Genomic DNA, 21,788 nt, shown 5'->3' with positions numbered 1-21,788 from the left:
ATTTTCTATATTTCTGCATAATAAGTACATTATACAATGTCAATATTAATCAGTTATGCCTTATAATCTTATTTAATTATATTATATTAATTTAGCTTTGTTGATTCTGGCTGAATTAATCATTTAATATTAATTAGATTAAATAATATCTTGGATATATTGGTAGTAATTTATGGGAAAATACTTAATTCCATTAAAACATTCATATAATACTGCATTATATTAAAAACTAATATTTTATATAAAATATTTTTTCAAAAAACAAACAAACATATATATATATATAAAACAATCTCTATTATATTCTTATTTGAATTTACATGAGCCAAATGTCTGTGTTGCATTATATAATGTTTGTTAAGGACATATTAATGAAAGTTATTTTTTCAGTGTAAAAATAAGGTTGTTTTACTGTAACTGTGTGTCAATGGCTTTATTTAATGCAGACACGAGCACTTCAGATTTATTAATGAATTTTATTTATTAAAGTGCATGACAATTTCAGAGTATTTCTTACTATCAAAATCATTTTAAACAGAGTAAAAAGTATTATTAAAGTACAAAGTTTTTTGAAATATTCAAAAAAATATAAAAAATAAATTAAAAGACTACAAAAACTGCTAATTAATAAAAGTTCAACTCATGCTAACTGGATACGAAACTGCAATGTTTGCTCTGCAATGCAACATTTCTACTGAACAAAAAGTGTAACATCTGAAATCGGAGAAACTACTGCAATCCGAACTCTTAAACCCTGTGGATGAGCAGTGGCATTAGTGTTCTCCTGACATTATAAGCTGTGTACAGCCCACAGTAGGAGCTCATTATGAGCAGCAGTGAAGAGCTGAGACCCAGACCAGCTGAAGCTGCACACGTGAACCGAGTCACTGTGAGACGGGAAATCCTGAAAGCGGCCGCTGGAGGAATGGATCAGCTTCAGGACGCGCTCTGAAACACAAGGCATCGCTGTTAGATGACTGTATGACTCTCAAAGACTTTGCTTTTATGTGGTGAGTTAAACGGCACGGGCACACTGACGGTTTGATCCAACAGCGAGCAGCCTTCCAGTCGAACACAGACTGAGACTCAGAGCCCAGTCGGCCAGAGAGATCGTCCTCAAAACCTAGAAAACAAAACACCACCGCATCATTATCTCACAATCTCTCAGGATGACTTCAATTGGCCAATGCAACTGTGTGGAGAGACAACTGAGGTGTACGGTCATGTGTTCATCAGTCCATTAGTGTGTGTGTGAGAACCTGTTTTTTGTAAAGACAGTAAAAGATGATCTCTTTTTCCACAGCGTAGCCGGTGTAAACCACCACTCCTCTCTCACTGGGGCTGAACGCTGCCAGACTGGGAGGTACTGCAAGTACATCCTGATTTAAAAGACAAAGTTGGGCCAAACGTTACTTCTTAAGACTTTTCAACTACATTAGTAACCTTTGAATGATCAGAGCAGCTCAATAAGACAAAGTGTAACTGTACATAATATATGAGCAAGGTCAGGGCATATTTATTGGCTTAATGCTCATGAATATTCAGTGTGTCAATCACCTCTGGTGGGACGGGTGCTGGGAAGGTCAGCCAATCAAGCAGCTCGCATTTATCCTTCGTCCAATCAGCAGCCCAGATGCTGACACGCCTGTCTGAGCTCACGGCCAACCAGAGCTCATTTCCTTCCAGACCAAACTCCTTATACTAGAAGACATTTATATCAGCACACACACACACACACACACACACACACACACACACACACACATATTAAATCACTCATAAGTAGAGCTGCACGATTTGGGTAAAAAATACAATTGTGATTTTTCTGATAAAAATTGTGATTGCAATATAAAATGTGATTTTAAAAAAGCTACAAAATTGCTGGGCTTATTTGTAGGGCTGCACAATTTAGCCCAAAAATGTGATTATATATTAATATGACTATAATAATAATTATTATAGTATCAATAATAATACTAAAATAAAAATAAATACTAAAAATACTAAATAAAAATAACTAAAAACAAATATGTATTATTATTATTATTATATATTAATATTATTTATATTATAGTAGAGTTTATTTTTTAAATAAAAATAATTATAAAAATAATAAGAAATTATTGTTATTGTTGTTATAATAATAAATATTATTATTATTATTACAATAACAATAATTAACATTGACATAAATAAATAACAAATAAATAACATTCTTTTTATTCAGAAAATATTAAACAAGACATTTTACTATTGTAGTATTTCACAGTAAAAAAAAACAAACTAGTATTTAAAAATAATACTATAATAATAATATAATTATTTTTTTATTTTTCAGTACAATACTCATATTTATGGCTGTTTTCATTTCTTCCTTTTCAAACGTTAAACCATTGTGAGCATATATTTATTTGATTAAATCACAGTCTTTGCAATTATTAGACAATGTGATTTCGGTTTAATTCTGATTGCAGCTCTACTCAGCAGTTCATTCAATGACCCTTAAGTATTTGGACACTTAAGTGACACTTGATTGTAACAATGTCATTGGATATATATGTATCTCTGTGTCTCAAATGCTGCAGGATCTTTTCTCTTCGCTAATGTTCACTTTTCTTCTTCACGTTTGAGGTCTTAATGTCTTTGAATAAAATTCATGCATTTCTTTTTTTGCGTGACTTAAGTCCTCAAATACCTTTTGGGTATGGCCCACAATTCCATAATGTTGAGTGATTTGCCTTGCAAAACACGCATACACGCACAAACCTGTTTGCTGGTGCACTGCACTGTAGTGATGTGCGCCCCCTTGTGGTCACTGATGGTGCGTACAGTGACTCCAGTGGCAGGACTGCTGACGGTAATGAGACCATCACGACCAGCGGACAACAGCACATGACCTACACACACATGCATATAGTGAACATAAACACGACCAGACACAGGACACCGAGTCTCACACACACTCTCTCTCTCACCGTAGTGCGAGTACTGCAACGCACACACAGACACAGGCTGAGGTTGTAGTTTCAGCACCATTTCGGCCGAGTCCAGAGAGAAGATCCTCACAGTACCATCACTGTAACCGCCCGCAACACACGTGTGGCCGCTCGGCTCATACACCCCCCTCAGTGGAGTCCAACACACACACTCACAGCTCTGCAATACAGAGAAATCACCACATTCAAACACACAATTAAACAATAACTGCAATGAAAAAGCAGAGAACTTGAGTTTGACAGGAGATAAGAGAAAGATCATTGGCAGTGTTTCACTACCGGTTAAAATTTAGAAAAGAAGTCTCTTCTGCTCACCAAGGCTACATTTATTTGATCAAAAATACAGTAAAATCAGTAATAAAGTGAGATAATATTACAATTTAAAATAACTGTTTTCTACCTGAATATTTAATAAGTTGTAATTTATATCCTGTGATCAAAGCTGTATTTTCAGCATCATTACTCCAGTCTTCAGTGTCACATGATCCTTCAGAAATCAGTCTGATATGATGATTTGCTGCTCAAGAAACATTTCTTTGTTTCTTGAGAAAAAAACGTTTTGCTGCTTTATATTTTTCTAGAAATCATGAAACATTTTTTCAGGATTCTTTGATGAATAGAAGAACAGCATTTTTTTTAAATAGAAATCTTTTGTAACATTATAAATGCCTTTACTGACACTTTTGATCAATTAAATGCATCCTTGCTGAATAAAAGTATAATTTGTTTTTGTACTGACCCCAACCTTTCGAACAGTACTATACATCAAAGTAGAAGGTTACGACACGACTTATGCAAATGTTGGATTATCGCAATAAAAAACGCTGGATGGAAACACCAAAATCTGAATAAAATTTGAATTAAAATCTTGTTTTATGGTGATACATTATTCAGCAGGAAGTCATGCACAAAAGTAAGTAGGAAAGCGTTTAAAAAATCTAGGTTGGCATAAAAAAAAGAATGATGATTGGCTACTATGAAGAACTGTTGTCATCCCAGACACAAGGCATCTAACGTGGAGTTCATCAGTGTTTTGTGAATTCATTTTATAATGTGTCGTCCTGCACACATATAGCATCAGTCAGCAGGAGTGTTTCCATTATAGATTTGCACAAAACTCTTGCGATTTTTTCTAAATGTTGACAAAAAACTATTGCGAATATGGTGTTCCCATTAAACGATGTTATGCGACTTCTCGCGATAAGTCATTCCAAAAATCATAGCAACGGACGTTGGTAGGTTTATGTATCTACGCCACCGCACTGGCCATTATTATTAATCAAAGGAGGCGTATGTGTGTTATCCACTCATTAATGGCAAGGAAAGACTCTTATACTTAAGAGCGGCACATATGAGGTGTTTCTGGGTGTTTCTCACTCATTTCTGCTTCGAGGTCTTGATCGTGGCATTTCTTTGAGGTTTAGAATCCAGCATTCCTCTAATTCTTCTGTCTTTTATGAATTTAATAAAGAACTCTGTCTCGTATTCTGTCCAAACACACCGCGTCGTCTACGTCAGGTGACCTGTTTCCTTTGCAGTTTTGCAAAATATTTCTTTTCCGAATTGCCTGAAAAACCTCCTCATGCGAGCGTAAAAACCTGTTTGCGATAAATGGGAGTTTTTGCGAAGTTGACGTGTTTCCGTTGGGCGTATTTTCAATGCGCAATTTGAAGGGTAGTGGAAACGCGGCTAGTGTGTTTATCCTCACCTGGTTCAGCACCTGAAACTGCACCAGCAGCTCGTGGCTCTGCAGCGCCCACACTCTCACACTGCCGTCCTGCCCACACGTGACGAAATGCTTCTCATCTGGACTACAAACCACTCCGTTCACCTGGGGGAGTTTGAGGAGAAGTAGCTGCTTTTAGAAACGATTCGGATTCATTTCAACTTTCTGTTTCTGGAAGGTTTTGCTATGGATGAACCTAAGGCGAGACACTACAGGTGAATAGGGTAAAAATTGTAACTAGCAGATATCACCATTAAACTTTCGCAGTTGATTACCTACATTAAGATGAGAAAAAAATGTATTGCATGTTTTCTGTAATTGAATGTTTAAATGTGCAAATTAGGCAATATCTAATTAAATATGCGCTAATTTGCATATTTATATATAAAAAAAACAAAATCTGAGTATTGGATAAAGCCAGGTTAAATTTTTTTTTTTTTATTGTGTTCACATATTAGATGGGAAAAAAATAACAGAGGCATTTATGGATATCTACTTAGTTATCCTGTAAATCAGAAAATACTGTCAATAGCCTTAAAAAAATTATTTTCGCCATGTTTTTTGGAATAAAAATTCCATTTATTTATTATATAAATCAGGCTAGGAATAATATATTTACAAATCCCTCTGGAAATGTCTTCATAATATAACTAGGTACAAGACTGGAAAGTTTGGTGTATATAGGTGCTACTGAAGTGGAGATTTCGGACTTGGAGAATGAGAGAAAAGTCATTTTGAGAAAAGGGGCTTTAAAGATTTATAACAGCCAATGAGATTGCGCATTCAGCCCTTTTACTTTCATGATTGGTTGCTGATAAAAATGACCATATTTGGATCCGACAGGATTGTACAGGAGAGAGAGAGCTTCCTAATGGTGTGTGTGTGATGACAGGGTGCCGGCAGCGAACGCGGAGCAGCATGTTGATTAAGAACGCAAACTTTTGTTGAATTTTTGAGAAATCTACAGACGCAAACAGACAAAGTGTAATAAAATAAAGACCTAAATGTGTATTTCAGACTTTTTTTCACCACAAGTCTGAAAGAAGACATGTTACTGAAGACAAACATCCCAAAATCTCAAAATTGACCAGTAAAAACAACAATGTTTTTGCCTGCCGTGTCTCGCCTTAACAGCTAAAAGTAGATCTAATCAGATTGGCAGGGATAAAATGTACCTTGCTCTTATGTCCGCTGATCAGACGTATACTGGTGCTGTCGGCCCAGTTGATATACCACAGGGTTCCCGCTGTCGTTCCCACGATCCCCATGTCCATGGCATCATCAAACGCTGCACTGACCACTGTCCCATCCAGCAGCAGCTCTTGTTCCAGCTGCACCTGAGCTCTTCCGGGTTCAGAACAAATAAAGCTCTTTATAATTATTTTTAAAAAAGTGAAAGTGACATTTTTTCTATGGTGATTAGTACAAAATATCTAACAAAATGTATTTCTCATAATCATCATGACTACATTTCACAATGTAACACTATTTTGACTTTTTTTTATTTTTGAATGAATTTTTGCATTGCAACTTTATTTCTCATGATTGAGATATTAAATCTCACAATTGTGACTTTCACACAATGTGACTTTTTGTAATTGTTCACCTCACAATTACATTTACATTTGTTTCTACAAAGGTGGAAAGGGTTTCTATGTGTAAAATAAATTACCATTTAAATATTTGGGGTCAGTAAAATTAATTTTAAATAAATGAATAGTTTTACATTACATTTTAACATAACATTAACAGTTATTTTAACTTGTAATAATATTTCACAATATTGCTCTTTTTTACCAAATAAACGCAGCCTTGATGAATCTTAATTTAAAACCATTATTATTATTATTCTTTAAATCTTACCGACCCCAAACCAAACAGAAGTGTGTATCTACAGAGAGAACCTAAAGCATTGTTGAAGGAGATAAAGTGAGTGTTTGCATGTTTACCCATCATCCCGTCCTGCGCTGCTCTTGTTATTTGGGTTACTGAGTTTCTGGACTGAAGCTACAGACCAGAGTCTCAATGTTTTGGTGTTACTCCCTGTGACCAGCTTATTCCCACGACAAACTACCACACCTACACAAATGCACACAAAAACACTTATTTATGATCACTTCCCGTTTCCCAACAACCCAAATGCGATCAACATTCCTCACACACACCTATCTCTCCACCATCTGCTTCCCAGGTCACAAAGCAGCGCTGTGTGTTACAGTCCCACACACACACGTGGCCGCTGTTTGTGCCAGTGTACAAGATATGGTGTGTGTTATAGCACAGTGATGTCACCTCTGCCTGCCCTACTGAATCCGGTAAGCCAACTTTCTGCACCTTCAGGAGGAGGAAAGATTTTTACCAACTTACTCTTGCAATGGTGTATGCAAAAGGATTCTTTTCATGCATACAGTGCCAGTACATACCTGAAGCTCAGTGCCGTTATCACGTGTTTTAATGTGTGTAAAAACAACAGCACTGCTGCCGACGAGCGTCAGCTCATTAGCAGTAAACGGGCAGAAAGAAGCATCATGCAGCGGGACGGATGTCTGAACTGTACAGAGCAGCTCAAATGATCGAGTGCTCCACAGCGCCACCAACGGCTCCGAAAAATCACCTAAAAGCATATTAAAAAACATAATTACAAATGATTCATCATAAAGACAAGATTTATAATCTGTCTGTACTGAAGAAACTCAATTGGTTTGCAAGGAATAAAATGTGGTTCTAGATTTTCGTTTTATTTGAAACTTTTTAGACATGTTTTTCCTTTCTAAAATTCCTTTCGAATTAATTTACAATTTATCTTAATTTTAATGTTCTAAATAAATAACGTAACTACAGTAAGCAGGATTTGTTTTGTCCCAGTGTATAATATGCTGTCGACTGTTACTAAAGACTTCCAATGTAAGTGCATTAATGCATAATGTATTTAACAGGGCTCAACAGTGCGAGCATTTCACTTACTAAAAATAGATGTGTGAAAACAGTCAAATATATTTAGAAGCATGTGTGTGAGTAAAAAGTAGGTCCCCTGGGTCCTTACTAGAAAGTCATCCGTTCAGATTTTTTTTCTTTCCAAAATTAAAAAGACTTAAACATCTTGAATGGTTTAACAGAAGTCTTTATTATAATTTTAAGAGGTCTTAAATTTGGGGTCGGAAAACAGAAATGCTATGATTTCATTAAATAAATGTAAGTGCTGCAGTTCACAGTTCGCAATCAATGAATAGCACAGATTGCTTAAGATTTTAGACAATGTTTATACTATAATATGTTTTAGATGGTGCATATAAGAATGCATATTTTATGCAATAATATTTTTTTCTGGTTATTCTTGCTTTTTAAGCTACACAATAAACTGTATCTGGCATTTAATTAAATATTTTAAACCCACACAATTCCATAAATATTAAATTAAAAGTTTGAAGCAAACAAGTGTACTTTTTGTATTCAAATAAATTAAATAATTTTGCTTGTAAATGTCTCCTTGTGTCCCTTCAGTATGGAAAAACAAATTAAATCATAATTTTTCTTTGCACCCCTAAAGTTCTTTATGCACTTCTACATTTTTCAAATTAGGAGCACATGTGCTGAGTGGGAAAAACATGACCCCATAATGAAAAATATTAAACACTGACCCACTGAGAGGAGGTACATGTCATCCCTGGAAAACGTAAGGCTCTGCACTGCCCCCTTGTGATAGGAGAGGCGGTGTCTACAGGAACCGTCTGAAACGTTCCATATGCAAATGAGGCTGCTGTGTGAAGCTCCGCCCCCTGATGCAGATGCAACCGTCTGCCGAGCAAATTAGACGGAGGTTTCACTCTGAGGCTCCTAATGTTTGCTAACAATCATTAGTAAAGCATCACCAACGGGTCATGCCTGTGTGGTACCTGTGCATCATGGGTAACAGCAAGCGTTGAGATCTCCTCTGTGTGACCGAACCACTGTCTCTGTGAGCCTGTGTGAAGATCCTCAACGACGACGACACACCCACAGGAGTACACAAATAAACCTGCAAACACACACAAGATGATGTAGCTAAATAACAGTTGTGTACACATACATGCTGAGAAAGGACACACAAGCATCACCACAAAACGTGCACATGCATTTTATGTGATAGACATCATGAAAGAGTTTATACTTAGATGGTATTTACCCGTGTCTGGATTCCAGACCATATTATTACGTCCATTGCCATTATAGCCAATCACAGCCTTTAGACTCAGGCCCGCCTGTCCTGAGGGCGGAGCTACTACGGTCTAAAAAGTGAATGATTGTTGTGGAGAAGAGAAAGACACAGTATACAAAAGAGTTTGAATTGTGTTCTGGTTTGAATGTTAATAATGCACAATTCACAACATATTAATGAATAATTGATCAAAAAATATACACCTGATCTAGCACAGGAGTCTTAAAGCGTGGAGTGAAGTGTTTATAACAGTCTGGACGGATTGCCGTGTGACCATCTCGAATTTTCTCCATCCTTGATTGGTTGGCTGGGATAGTGGGCGTGTCCTCATTCGTCACCCATTCGGTCACTCTCAGGAAGGAGGTGTGTTTAGGGGAGTGTGTGTGTCCTGTTGTGGGACTGAGGTGAAGTTCAGCAGAATCGCACAGGAAACCTAGAGGAGAAAGTGTCTGAGATAAAACACTGACACATGAATGAGGTTCAAATGCTCATGAACACATACCTTCCCTGTCCTTCACAGCAGGCGGTGAAGACGGCTGAAATAATGCCTCTCGAGGACTCTCATTGGACAGCTCAGCTCCATTTAGCTCCACCCAACTGTGAGCTGAACAAGAGGAGCTCATTAAGGATCATCATACATGGTGTATGATGTATTAGAAAATAATTTATGCTTATGGTTATTCTTTTATGGTTGAGTCTTTCAAACATATTATTCTTGCATTAATCCATTTATACTTTTTGTCTATTGTATATTTTAATATCATATACTCATATTTACATGTTCTATTCAGACCAGACATTTAGTTCACCTCAACTCTGAAAATGTACATGTTTATATTTTGTGGCTGCTTCTCTATTCTCAATTTCTATCTTCTGCAAAGTGTGTTAAATGTCTAATATTACATTTCTCAGAATTAATGTACAGCTGTATTTGCATAGGGTTAGACATGCTGAATTTTTTTGGCTCTTTCTGCTGCTGAGGTGGTGAAACCACAACGCTTTGCCTCATTTCTGCATAGTTGAAACCAAGAGACTAAAGCTGAGTCTTAGAATAGATGTTTTTGACCTGAAACTGTGTATACATGCTTGGAGAGTTCCTACATCTCTAGCATCTCGCTCGTAGGGCCCTTCTTCTGCTCTTTTACTCTTCTGGCAACATTATTTATAGGTTTTTGGTTAAAGACTTGTTGTGTTTACATGCTACTCGCGAAATCCTGTCATTGCCACTGTAACAATTTTCTTTAGTCTTAGCGGGCAGAATTATGAGGTTGACGACACAGGCTTTTGCCAGTGACTGAAACTACCACAGGTTCATCCATTTCATCATACTCCTCCATCGATTAGTGCTTAAAAATCTCTTTAAACGGGATAAAAACTTGCAGCTCAACAATTGAAGGCTTTTGCTGGAAAAAAGGAAGTGCCGTTTAGAAGTTTCTGCCAACGAACCGGTATTTATGAATGGCCTGAGGCTGGGATTTAGCGAGTTTGAAGCGAAAGTATTTGATGAACGTATATACTACATGCGGAGAGCATTCGCTCAATATCACCATCTAATTTTTGACGGAGGTGGCATTTAGCAGATTTTGCATCTGAAGTCTTCATATATACAGTACCAGTCAAAAGTTTGGAAACATTACTATTTTTAATGTTTTTGAAAGAAGTCTCTTATACTCATCAAGCCTGCAGTTAAAAAAAAACAAAAAAAAAAACAGTAATATTATGAAATATTATTACAATTTAAAATAATGGTTCTCTTTTTCAATATATTTTAAAATGTAATTTATTTTTGTGATGCAAAACTGAATTTTCATCAGCAAGTACTCCAGTCTTTGGTGTCTTATGATCCTTCAGAAATCATTCTAATATGATGATTTGATACTCAGTTATTATCAATGATGGAAACAGTTGTGCTGTTTAATATATTTTTTTTGGAATACTTTTTTTCAGGATTCATTGATGAGTAAAACTTTAACAGCATTTATTCATAAAAACAGCATTTATTCAAAATAAAAACATTTCTAACAATATAAATCGTTACCATCACCTTTTATCAATTTAATGCATCCTTGTTGAATTAAAGTACTAATTTCTTAAAAAAAAAAATAGTTATTGTTCCCAAACTTTTGAACGGTAGTGTATATTGTTACAAAAGATTTCTATTCTAAATAAATAGTTCTTTTTAACTTTTTATTCATCAAATAATCCTGAAAAAAGTATCTCAGGTTATAAAAAAATATTAAGCAGCACAACTGTTTCCAACATTGATCATAAATCATCATATTAGAATGATTTCTGAAGGATCATAAGACACCAAAGACTGGAGTACTTGCTGATGAAAATTCAGCTTTGCATCACAAAAATAAATTACATTTTAAAGTATATTAAAAAAGAGAACCATTATTTTAAATTGTAATAATATTTCATAATATTACTGTTTTTTTTTACTGCAGGCTTGATGAGCATAAGAGACTTCTTTCAAAAACATTAAAAATAGTAATGTTTCCAAACTTTTGACTGGTACTGTATTTATACCTAAATCTGTCTAAACATATTGAAATAATTAAAATTACAGTAAATATAATCTATTAACATTTTTTAGTAAAATTGCAAAGAAAAAATGGTACTTCAAGAATGTTAAAAATAAATGCTTCAGGATCAATTACAGGATAAAATGAACAAAAACAAAACAGTAAAGAAAAATTTAAATGTGCTTAATTGTTAAAATGCAAAATAATTTTTGAAGGTCATATAAACAGGCTTTATTTTCTTCATGCAAATTATCATTTATTTTTATTCATTTGTTTTCAGGTGATTTGTAAGATTGACCTAAAAATTCATAATCTTCCAATAACAATAAGAGACAAAGTTAATATTTAGCTTATCGTACCTGATTTATGAGGGGAGACTTCTATAGCTAGAGACCTGGTTGGAAGAGAGAAAGTCCTAGTTACTAACAAATAACTAAAGAGGAGATTACAAAAATGTACAGTATTATGGAAAACGCAGGTCTGACCTGCAGTGTGAGATCTCTTGTGGGGGTGCCAGGAAGTCCCAGAAGAAGAGGGCGTCGCCTACGGTGACCACGCCCATCTGATCAGGCGTGAACCTCACCTGTCTGATGGGCTCAGAGTGACCGATGAACACCTGAAGGAGAAACATACACATTCTTGATCTCATTATGTACTCTGCGCATCATCAAAGACAGTGTTCAAACAAACATACCTGTGAATTGACATCCAGGTGCATGTCATAGTCCCACACCTTCAGAGAGTTCTGACCGGCCGTCAGCAAATACCGGCCATCTTCGCTGACAGCCAGAGACACACACTGATGCTTATGCACCTCAGACACCTGTAATTACATTAATAATGATTCCAGTATGTGATACTTAATGTCCTCAGAAAGTGTTCAGCCTTCAGTCTTTCACCTGTCTTAGAAGTTGTCCTGTGTGTGTGTCAATCCAGAGGATCTTATTGGCTGAGGTGGTGACGAGCAGGTGAGACAGTGACGTGGGGGAGAAACACACATTCAGGGCAGAGTCCAGCGTTGAGCTCTCAACATCCAGAATGCTCACATCAACCCGAAGTAACTGACACACACAGAAACAAATGTTATTCAGCACGTACAGCATGTCATAGTGTTGTAATTGTTAATAAACTATTAAGAATGGGGTCACACTTTCGTTTGGGGTCCAAATCTCACTATTACCTAACTATTAACTACGACTTTTGCCTCAATAAACTCCTAATTACTGCTTATTAATAGTTAGTTAGGTAGTTGTGAAGTTTAGGTATTGGCTAGGATTAGGGATGTAGAATATGGTCATTCAGAATAAGGCATTAAAATGTGCTTTATAAAGTACTAATAAACAGCCAATATCCTAGTAATATGCATGTTAATAAGCAAGTAGTTAATAGTGAGAATTGGACCCTCAACTGAAGGGTTATGCAGAATAGCTTTCGTTGACAGAAATAAAATTAATAAAATATAAATATTAGATTAAATTTGTTTTTGTTGAAAAATTAGGAATGTTGCAAAATGGCAATGGCAACTAACTGAAATAAATAAGTTATACAATTATTAAAACTTTTAAAAAAATCCATGTTAAATAAAAATATCTATCCATGTTAAATAAAATATTACGAATAAAACTGACAAAAGCACATAAAAATATTAAAACTAAAATTAAATTGATGACTAAAAAGCTAATTCAAAATATTAATAAATTATATAATAGTATATAAATACTAAAATAACATAAATCATTGTTTGAAATAATAAAATGAAGGAAGAAAAAAAAAACCCACAAAAATAACGATTGAAATGTTTTTATTTATTTATTCACTGTTATTTACTGATTTATTTTTATTTTTCTCAGAAACTGTGAGAGAGGTAGGATGGGATCAGAAGTTGTGATCCAAATGCTCTTACATGAGTCAAGCAAGTCTAGCAAGCAAGTACTAACTCTCAGCTCTGACAAACATTATTGTTTTGATGTACCTCATTAAGTGACTGTGCCTCCATGATTGTGACGATGTGTTCGGTCGGTCCGACCAGCGCTAGACAGCGGCTGTCAGAACTCATGGCCAAAATCTCCGGGCCACGACCCACACCACGTGCAACCGCATTACCTTAGCCAAAATATAAATAATTCAGAATGCTGCTTCCACATAGTCCTTTGGCTATATCTACAAATAAATACAGAATGCTGAGTAGTTCATCTGAATGTGCTGTGAAGGGGAATTTGTGCTGAAAGAGCGACCATTTACTCACCCAGAACACGGACCACATGATGGTCATTTTGAGAAGAGTTGTAAAGTACCAAGTATCCAAAAGCACCAGCACTAAACAGACACTGACCATCAGGAGAATATATCACACTCTCAACTGATCCCATGTGCTGCCTAAAAACACACACACAAGTCAAATCAATATACACTTTTAAGAGGAATTTTTGAAAGGAGACTCTAAAGCTCATTGCTAACCAAGGCTGAATTTATTTAATCAAAAATACAGAAAAAAAACGTGTGAAAAGCTGAATTTTCGGCATCATTACTCGAGTCTTGAGTGTTAATATTTATATTCTGGATTCACTGATGAATAGAAAGTACAAAAACAGCATTTATTCGAAAATTTATATCATTTTGTAACATTATACATGTCTTTTTAACGTCTGCATCCTTGCTGAATAAAAGTTTTGCATCATCAGTAGAGATACAGACATGACACAGTCTAGAGTGCTTGTGAGGACAAATGCGTATTTGAGAGTGTGCATGTACCTGTGCTGGGCGATTAAGCTCGACGTTTGAATATCAAACACTCTGACGGTTCCAGAGCTCGATCCACAGGTGAAGAGAGGCATGCTGGGATGGAATGCAACTGAACAGGGACTTTCATCATCATCAGAGACAAAATCATAGAGCTGAAACACGAATTAGAGGGCGAGTATATTAACTTCATGGTAATATTAGCGCATATCTGGTGCATGTTTATGTACGGCCAACAGTGTGCAAAAGCATGTATGCTTTAATGATAAACATTCCCATAAATGACCTGTTGCATGCTGTCCATGTCCCACACCCGTACGGTACTGTCTCTGGACACGGTGGTCACACGACGTCTAACTCCGTCTACACTGAAGCCTAAAACACTCCCTGTGTGTGACCTCATCATTGTACGGTAACCACGGCTGCCAACATCCAGGTACCCAAGATTCCCGGCGGTTGTGGCCGCTAGAACTCTCGAGCCGTCCGAGGACACACACACCAAACTGACGGGACCCTCATGCTCTACAAACACACCAAAAATCTTAGTAATTCATTAGTTAGTTATAAGCAAGGTAATTGGTTGTGAGAGTGATTGACAGGGGAGTACCGACCCGCCTCTAAAAACACTGATGAGAAGTCGAGAGGCCACAGACGCATGAATCCATCTTCTGAACCGGTCACACAGAACTCAGCACACACACTGATGCTGTTCACCGCAATACCGTCACCTGAAAACACATTTATAATAGAGTCAATATATTCAAACAATAAATAATTAACAGACATATTCAAATAATAAATGAATAAATGTAAACATATTTATAGTACAGTCAGTATTCAAATACTAAATAAATAAATAATAAACAAATATATTCAAATAAATAAAAGTAGTTAGATTATTTTTTATTAAATTGTTAAACAAATAATAATAAATTGTTTCAATTTTTTTTATGTTAACAAACATTTAAAGAAAATATAATGTAACAGAATATTACTGAAATCATGCAGCAGTCCTCCAATGGCCTTCTAATTGTGCGTTTAGTAGCTGATATTTTATTCATGCTGAGCATCAATAATAATTAACAAGAATTAAATATTAAATTTTATTTTATTGTACCTGGGATGAATTAAGAATAGTTTTGAATTCCCTGAATCAAATTCGAAATCAAATCAAATCAAATAGTGAGGGGTCTAAAAAGACACCCTTTGACAGAACAGAATATTATTACGTTTTTAAGGCTTTTTTTACACATACTGACGAAAAAATTGGGGAGGCAAGAAACAAACAGGTAGAGATGTAATGAGGAATGATATGAGTCATAATCAAAAACACAAATTTTCACCTGAGCTAAAGGTCTGTTTTTCTCTTTGGTGGGCGTGGCTTTCTTGAGCTGGGAGGAGCCTCCTGATGTTTTTTATCGCCATGGCAACATAGTCGATCGCCATGATGTGACCACTCCTACTGCTGACGAACCTGCTCCAATCACAATAACACTTCAGGATGAGATCAAGATCAAATAGCATAATTAAAGAGTTAGTAGAGGGTGAGTATTAGTATATTTTTGGCTGAACTAACCCTTTAATATCTGCAGGTGTGTACAGCTACATTAATTACTCTTATTTAAATAGTTTGTTGGACATGATGTCACATTTTTCTGTGCACTCACAGTGTGCGTTCATCCACCGGACGGTCCTGAGTGTGTCCCTGCTCAAATCCGAGGTCAGTAAACTCCAGACTGTGAAACTGTCCAAGATTCACAGGACAGGAACGTAGAGAACCACCACGCACACGCCATAGTCGCACGTTACCTAAACCACACGACACTATGCTGCGCAAACAAACACAATATACACACCTATAATCTGCCAATACTATTAAAAACTGAGGTAGAATTGAGGTTAATAACATTAGCTAGTAATCCTGTTAATGATATTGACCATATTGTACAACAAAATCCCACTAAACATTAAACCTCAAACATGTTTAGATTGGGTTTAATTACAATACAAGTGTGGATGCGCACCGTGTATCATCAAAGAACGCTATCTTCATCATCTGGATGTCCACGTCTGTGTGTGCTTTAGCTAAAACTGGAACAACACTTCCTTCTGCCGCACGCCGTGTGTTCCAAAGGATCACCGTCTAAACAAGCAAATCAAGTAATTAATACAAACACTCACAATAAAAAAGTATAGTTCTTCACATGCAAAAACTCACAGTTTTGTTGTGACTGTCTTTCCCTACGCCACACAGCACTCCTCCACTCTGAGAGAAACTAAAACAACAAGAACATCACCTGATGGGCCTTGAGAAATCCAGCTGCCATTCTACTGTGTTGTACATGGGTGTTTGGTGTACCTAAGCAGATTCAGAGCATGTGTGTGTGTAGGAATGATGGTTTGACACACTCCTCCGCTGTAGCTCCAGAGACGAATCAGACTATTTGTGCCCGTCTGAGCTGATGCCAACACCGTAGAACTAGCATTTAACGCCAGAGCTGAGACCTAACAAACAAAAGGTACACATCAATAGGAAAATCAAGGCCAGCTAACCTAACTGTAGCTTAAATGCACAATGATCACTGTTATTGTAAAACAAATTGTAAATACGAATTACATTAACCATGTTATACAATAAACAACACACACAACAACAGTGACAATCATTTAGACTCCATTCTAATGTGGCAAGTTGCTACATTGCTTAGTATTATAATAATAACTTTTTTATATATTAATATTACTGTATAATATCATGTATAATAAAAAAACTCATATTATGTATTATTATTATGAATAATTTATACATATATTTTAAATAATTTAAATTATTGTTTACATTTTTAAATTTAATTTTTATTAGGTTAGAAATAAAAAAAATATTAATCATAGGTGTCTTTTATCATATTGCTATTGTAATATGACTTTACGTTATGCATAACACCACTAAACCATGGTAAAATCATTAAAAAATATTTAAGTGTGTGTGAGTGAGAAAGACCTTATCTGTGTGTCCGATGAAGAATCTCTGTTGTCCGGAGGAAAGAGTCATGCTTATGATAATGGCATGACAGGGATACACAACTTCCTCCCCATCTGAGCTCCATACAGCCTAAGAGTGGGACAAGATGAAAGTATACCATATGATAGTCATGATATTAAAGCAATGCATGATTAAATCATTCTAATAATTTTGGTACGAAAATTATTTTCATAAAAATATCAAGGGAAAATGTACACTGTCCCTTGGTTTCACATTCACAGACTCAAGAACTGTATTTTGGATACGTCTGAAGACTCTCAGTTATCTAGGTCATTGCAGAATGTTCTAGTAGATTTATTCAGGTCATAGATGTTTTTCATGTTTCTTCGGTAACTGCATTTACACCCTAATGTTTTGTGTGTGTGTATGTGTATGTGTTTGCGTGTGTGTCACTCACAGATCTCATTGTAGCTCCTCCGAAGCCAATAATTCTGTTTAGCTTCAGAATGGGGTCAGGATACAACTTCTGAAATGTATACAGAAACCCTCCACATGACCATAGCACACAAAAAATGCTGAAGATATATGTACAGGCTTTATCATGTAAACCTTTCATCAGTATACACTTATGTTCTGTTAGTCTGTGTTGTCCAGGGGATAAATAAGTGTGTTTGTGCATGGTTAACCTGTGGCAGCTTCACTGGTTGGTCAGAAGACAGAGAGATAGGTCGAGGACACGCTGCATTAATGACCTGAGAAGAAACATTCAGATTGGTTCATTCACAGTATTTATGCTTTTAAAAAGCAAATGTCCACAATTACATGCATTGAGGAAAGTGCAAGTTAATTATAAGTAAAAGAATGTCAATTTTAATTTAATATTGACAGACCCAGTTGTCGTCTTCTTAGCTTGTCATCGTTAGGATTTCAACGATCTTGGATCTACAGTACTTACTGTGATTTCCTCCTCACTGTCTGTCATGTGGGCATAGACGTCATCCTCGCAATGGGCATATACGTGTACTCCAGCATCATCAGCACACACTACTGTGACCTCTTCACCTGCCTGTGAACTTTGACCTGGTGACCCCGGGCTCTCTGAGCCTTCAGAGGGTGTATAAATCAGCTCAGGCAGTTGCTTTTTCTGGATCAGTGAACGCTGCTTAGTGCTCTACACAGAGAAAGAAGCCATTAGGGCCTGTGTGTGTCAACATTAGCTGCATCTGAACGAAGGTCAACTGAAGTTCACACACAAACACTTGTGCAGATTTTGGGGTGGTGATCTGCTGGATGAGGGAGACTCGGTCTTGTACAGGTTTACTGAGGCTTACGATGCGACTCTCTTCTCTTTGAGGGCTCTTTTCAGTCGAGACTTCTGCAGAGTGACCACACGGTTTCATCAGATACAAATGTACGTTGTTGTGCGTGATTGTGTGTGTTTACATGCGTAAGACTCACTTTTAGCTGCACTGTTGGATCCTTTCTGTATGGAATCAAATGGTAACTTTGTTCCATCTGAGGGAAATCTGTCAATCACACAAGATGTTATATTTGTGCAATATACATTCTGAAACAATGAAATAACATTAATATGTGAATCACTGGCCAATGTTTACATGCACATCAATATTCTGATATCAATCAGAATTTGGAAGTAGTCCTATTAGTATTCTGCCTGATTCCACAATTTTCAATTCTCACCCATGGACTCTGTTTTAATCAGAAATGTAGACACCTTATTCTGAAAATCCACTAAAATGAGACATATGCACATGGAACTTGGGCGGTGTTGTGGCGAAAAAGTGTTTGAAAAATATGCTTATTAAATAGTGAAAAAGTAGTAATAAATTTATCAGGACACAAGAGCCGGGTAGTCGGAAGACTTACATCAACCAGGTATACATAACAGTGTTGTTATTGTTAACTCAAACTAAAAGTATTAAAAATAATTTTCAGTCATTGAAATAATTATTAAAAAATAAATAGTTTTTATAATTAAAATGACTAAAACTAAAATAAAAATGATTCAAAGCTCTTCAGAAATATAAAAAAGCTAATAAAAATTACAAAAGCACGAGACTTAAACTAATATTAAAAGCTTATTCAAAAGGTGTCCATTTCACAGGAAATGTGCATTCCCAATGTAGTGGCACTCACCTAATGTAATCATATAAGTGGTGCCAGCTCTGTCCTTTGGGTACAGGGAAACACATTTCTCTGGGCATCGGGGCAGTGCCATCTGGCAACATCACACCAGACTGCCTGAACTCAGAGAACGACAGATCTAGAAAGAAGAAAAAAAAGTGTAATAATAATTTATTTAATTTACACAGCACCATTCCAGAGCTCAAAGACGCTTCACAAGACTGATATTACATGTTTTACAATTCACAATCAAAGTCAAAATATACCAGGGTCAAACAGCAGGTCACTGGTGATGATGTTTTTAACAGACATATTGGCACAGAGTTTGATGCTCTTGAGGTGGCTGTGTGTTCGGTTCAGATAAACCGAGAGCACGTAACGTAGGTCCATCGTCAAACACGTCCACCTTGTGCTCGGCGGCGCTGGGCCCACCAAACCTGAAATGCACAAGTTATAAATCAGTAAAAAAAAAAAGCACTTGCTGTATGTAGAAAACATCATAATAATAAAAACCAACATGTGTGAGATGATAATAAATCAACAAATGTCTACCTTGTTTAGCAGTACTGGCTGTGTTCTCATACACTGAACAGTGTGCCGCTCCACACAGAAAAGGGAACTGCAGCCATGTCGCCGTGGACTTGAACTCTTTGAACATGTTAGAGAACGACACACGGATCACCTGACCCTCCTAAATGATGAACAAAGCAAGAATATACAGTGATATATTGATATACAGGACAGTTTTGTTATTGATAATAAAAGCTAAAGCTGAAAACATAGAGATGCACATGAAAGTCTGTATCATTATGCATATAAAACTTCACTCTTCACCTCAGCAGTGACGTCCAGGTGCACGATGAAGTGTTTGCTTGGGCTGGGTCTGAACAGCAGGTACAGGAACTGGCCAGTGAGACCCAGAGACTGGCTGCTGGTTTTGGGAAGCAGGATGTAGTTACTGGCCGGAACGGAGCCACGGATCCGAAACACCGAACATTTCAGCTTCTTGTCCTAATAAACAATACAGCATGATAAATACATACATGAAGCAGCAAATACATAGTATAGTTTTACGAGAAAGGATTAAACCTCCTACCATGTATGTGGTGACGTCTCCCTCTTTGCTGACTTTCTTCCATTCTTCTATCTTCATGTGTTTGAAGACGTTTACATACGGCTGCTGCCACAGAGCTGACGGAGAGATGCAGACACAATCATCATTCATCACTGCTGGACGTGTATTTAGACACACTCCACCCTGCATGTGTGTGTGTACATTGTTAAAAGCATTGTGAGCGGGAGTTTTCAAACTGGGGGCCGCAAGGGAGAGCTAGGGGGTCCAGTGAAAAATTTAGGGGAAAAACAGTGTAATTTTTTTTTTAAATAAATAAAGAAAATGTTTATTACAATTATTTAAAATTGTAAAATACATTTTATCAAAATAAATGCATTAATTAAAATAATAAATTAAATAAATACATAATAAAAGTACCAATCCCTAACAGTACAGTAATGCAGTGAATAGAAAAACAAATATTAAAATATGAACTATGATAATGAATGAACTAAATATTTTCCTAATAATATTGTACACATATTTATAATATAATTTATTTACAATTTAAACTGGATATGTACATATGAAAACATAGCTGGCTTTTAAATTTTAGTTTGGTTACATTGGGGCGTCCATGGTATGTAAAAGATTGAAACCACTGATGTATGGTATATAATGTGCACTGTATAGTCCAAATTGTATTATTCTGTGTTGGATATTGCGCTCTGTTGTACTGTATATTGTGCTATATACAGTATCTTCCGTCTTTTTGAAAAAATAACTCAGTCCAGGTCCATTTCAGGTGCTTAATACTCAGTGAAGTGATTTAATGGGTCATGTAACCTTACCTCTGGAAGACATTGTTTACTTCACAGATCTGATTCACCTGTTGACAGCTAACGAACTGTAGCTCACAAACTACCAAAAACAAGGTCAATTCACTTCCGTTTCCTACATGTCCAGAAAGGTTTTATCCATCACAACACCGTAGTTCATCGTTCATCATAATTTTAGACTTTAAACATGCTTTGACTGGGTTTCGCGGGTCTGCGAGTGTGTTGTGTTGTTGATGAACCGCTCTCCTCCTCCTCGCGCTGCAGAGACCGCCGCGACGCGTTCGAACGGCATGACGTAGGGCCAACGTCATCATGCCTACAACTGTGAGTCGCCGAAAGACAATGCAGATAAAATACATTTTTATCTTATTTATAAGCATATTTTAATAATAATGGGGAACATTCATGTACATATACAGAAAAAAATCAGGCGGTGTGTGTGATTGTGTAAATTTCCCCTAAAAGTAAAAAAAAGACGACAAAAAAGTAATACAAATAATACTTTTTTGTGGTTTATTTATCATTTTTCGCATTAATATTTTAACTGTACATTCTCGATATTGTCTGTGTATATTTCTTAATT

General features: G+C 36.2%; 1 protein-coding gene across 2 annotated transcripts; it reads right to left on the bottom strand.

Moving 5' to 3' along the window:
* Window positions 1–458: 458 nt before the first annotated feature.
* wdr90 (WD repeat domain 90) lies at window positions 459–21,465 on the bottom strand. 2 transcript variants are annotated; one of them, XR_014029196.1, is made up of 42 exons: window positions 21,218–21,465; window positions 20,409–20,503; window positions 20,147–20,323; window positions 19,865–20,003; window positions 19,579–19,749; window positions 19,325–19,451; window positions 18,626–18,693; window positions 18,421–18,542; window positions 18,123–18,338; window positions 17,854–17,919; window positions 17,625–17,693; window positions 17,186–17,296; window positions 16,544–16,689; window positions 16,403–16,460; window positions 16,209–16,327; window positions 15,852–16,013; window positions 15,528–15,658; window positions 14,796–14,912; window positions 14,471–14,706; window positions 14,197–14,339; window positions 13,691–13,821; window positions 13,418–13,548; window positions 12,345–12,506; window positions 12,140–12,268; window positions 11,931–12,061; window positions 11,805–11,839; window positions 9,420–9,521; window positions 9,121–9,350; window positions 8,885–8,987; window positions 8,616–8,737; window positions 8,361–8,517; window positions 7,146–7,336; window positions 6,888–7,056; window positions 6,672–6,801; window positions 5,898–6,059; window positions 4,705–4,827; window positions 2,976–3,156; window positions 2,767–2,897; window positions 1,558–1,701; window positions 1,260–1,379; window positions 1,039–1,123; window positions 459–948 (listed from the first exon to the last, which is right to left on the bottom strand). XR_014029196.1 is itself a non-coding variant. In XM_081352718.1 (42 exons), the coding sequence occupies exons 1-42, from the start codon at window positions 21,228–21,230 to the stop codon at window positions 791–793; spliced, it is 5,520 nt and encodes a 1,839-aa protein (XP_081208844.1). In that variant the 5' UTR covers window positions 21,231–21,465; the 3' UTR covers window positions 459–790. The 2 variants fall into 2 exon arrangements, 1 of the variants encoding a protein (XP_081208844.1); XM_081352718.1 differs by having other exon boundaries at window positions 5,898–6,066.
* Window positions 21,466–21,788: the final 323 nt, after the last annotated feature.

The sequence above is a fragment of the Scardinius erythrophthalmus genome (genome assembly GCF_964197995.2).
Source record: "Scardinius erythrophthalmus genome assembly, chromosome: 22".
Taxonomy (NCBI): Eukaryota; Metazoa; Chordata; class Actinopteri; order Cypriniformes; family Leuciscidae; genus Scardinius; species Scardinius erythrophthalmus.
Note: the sequence above shows the minus strand (reverse complement) of the source record. Positions and strands in the feature narration are given on the sequence as shown.

Excerpts from the sequence above, each read along its gene's own strand:
- wdr90 (XM_081352718.1), bottom strand. Across the intron at positions 17,920-18,122 it reads ACAGTGAGGAGGAAATCACA|GTCATTAATGCAGCGTGTCC; the intron begins GTAAGTACTGTA and ends GTTTCTTCTCAG. Across the intron at positions 6,067-6,671 it reads AGCGCAGGACGGGATGATGG|AGCTCAGGTGCAGCTGGAAC; the intron begins GTAAACATGCAA and ends TGAACCCGGAAG.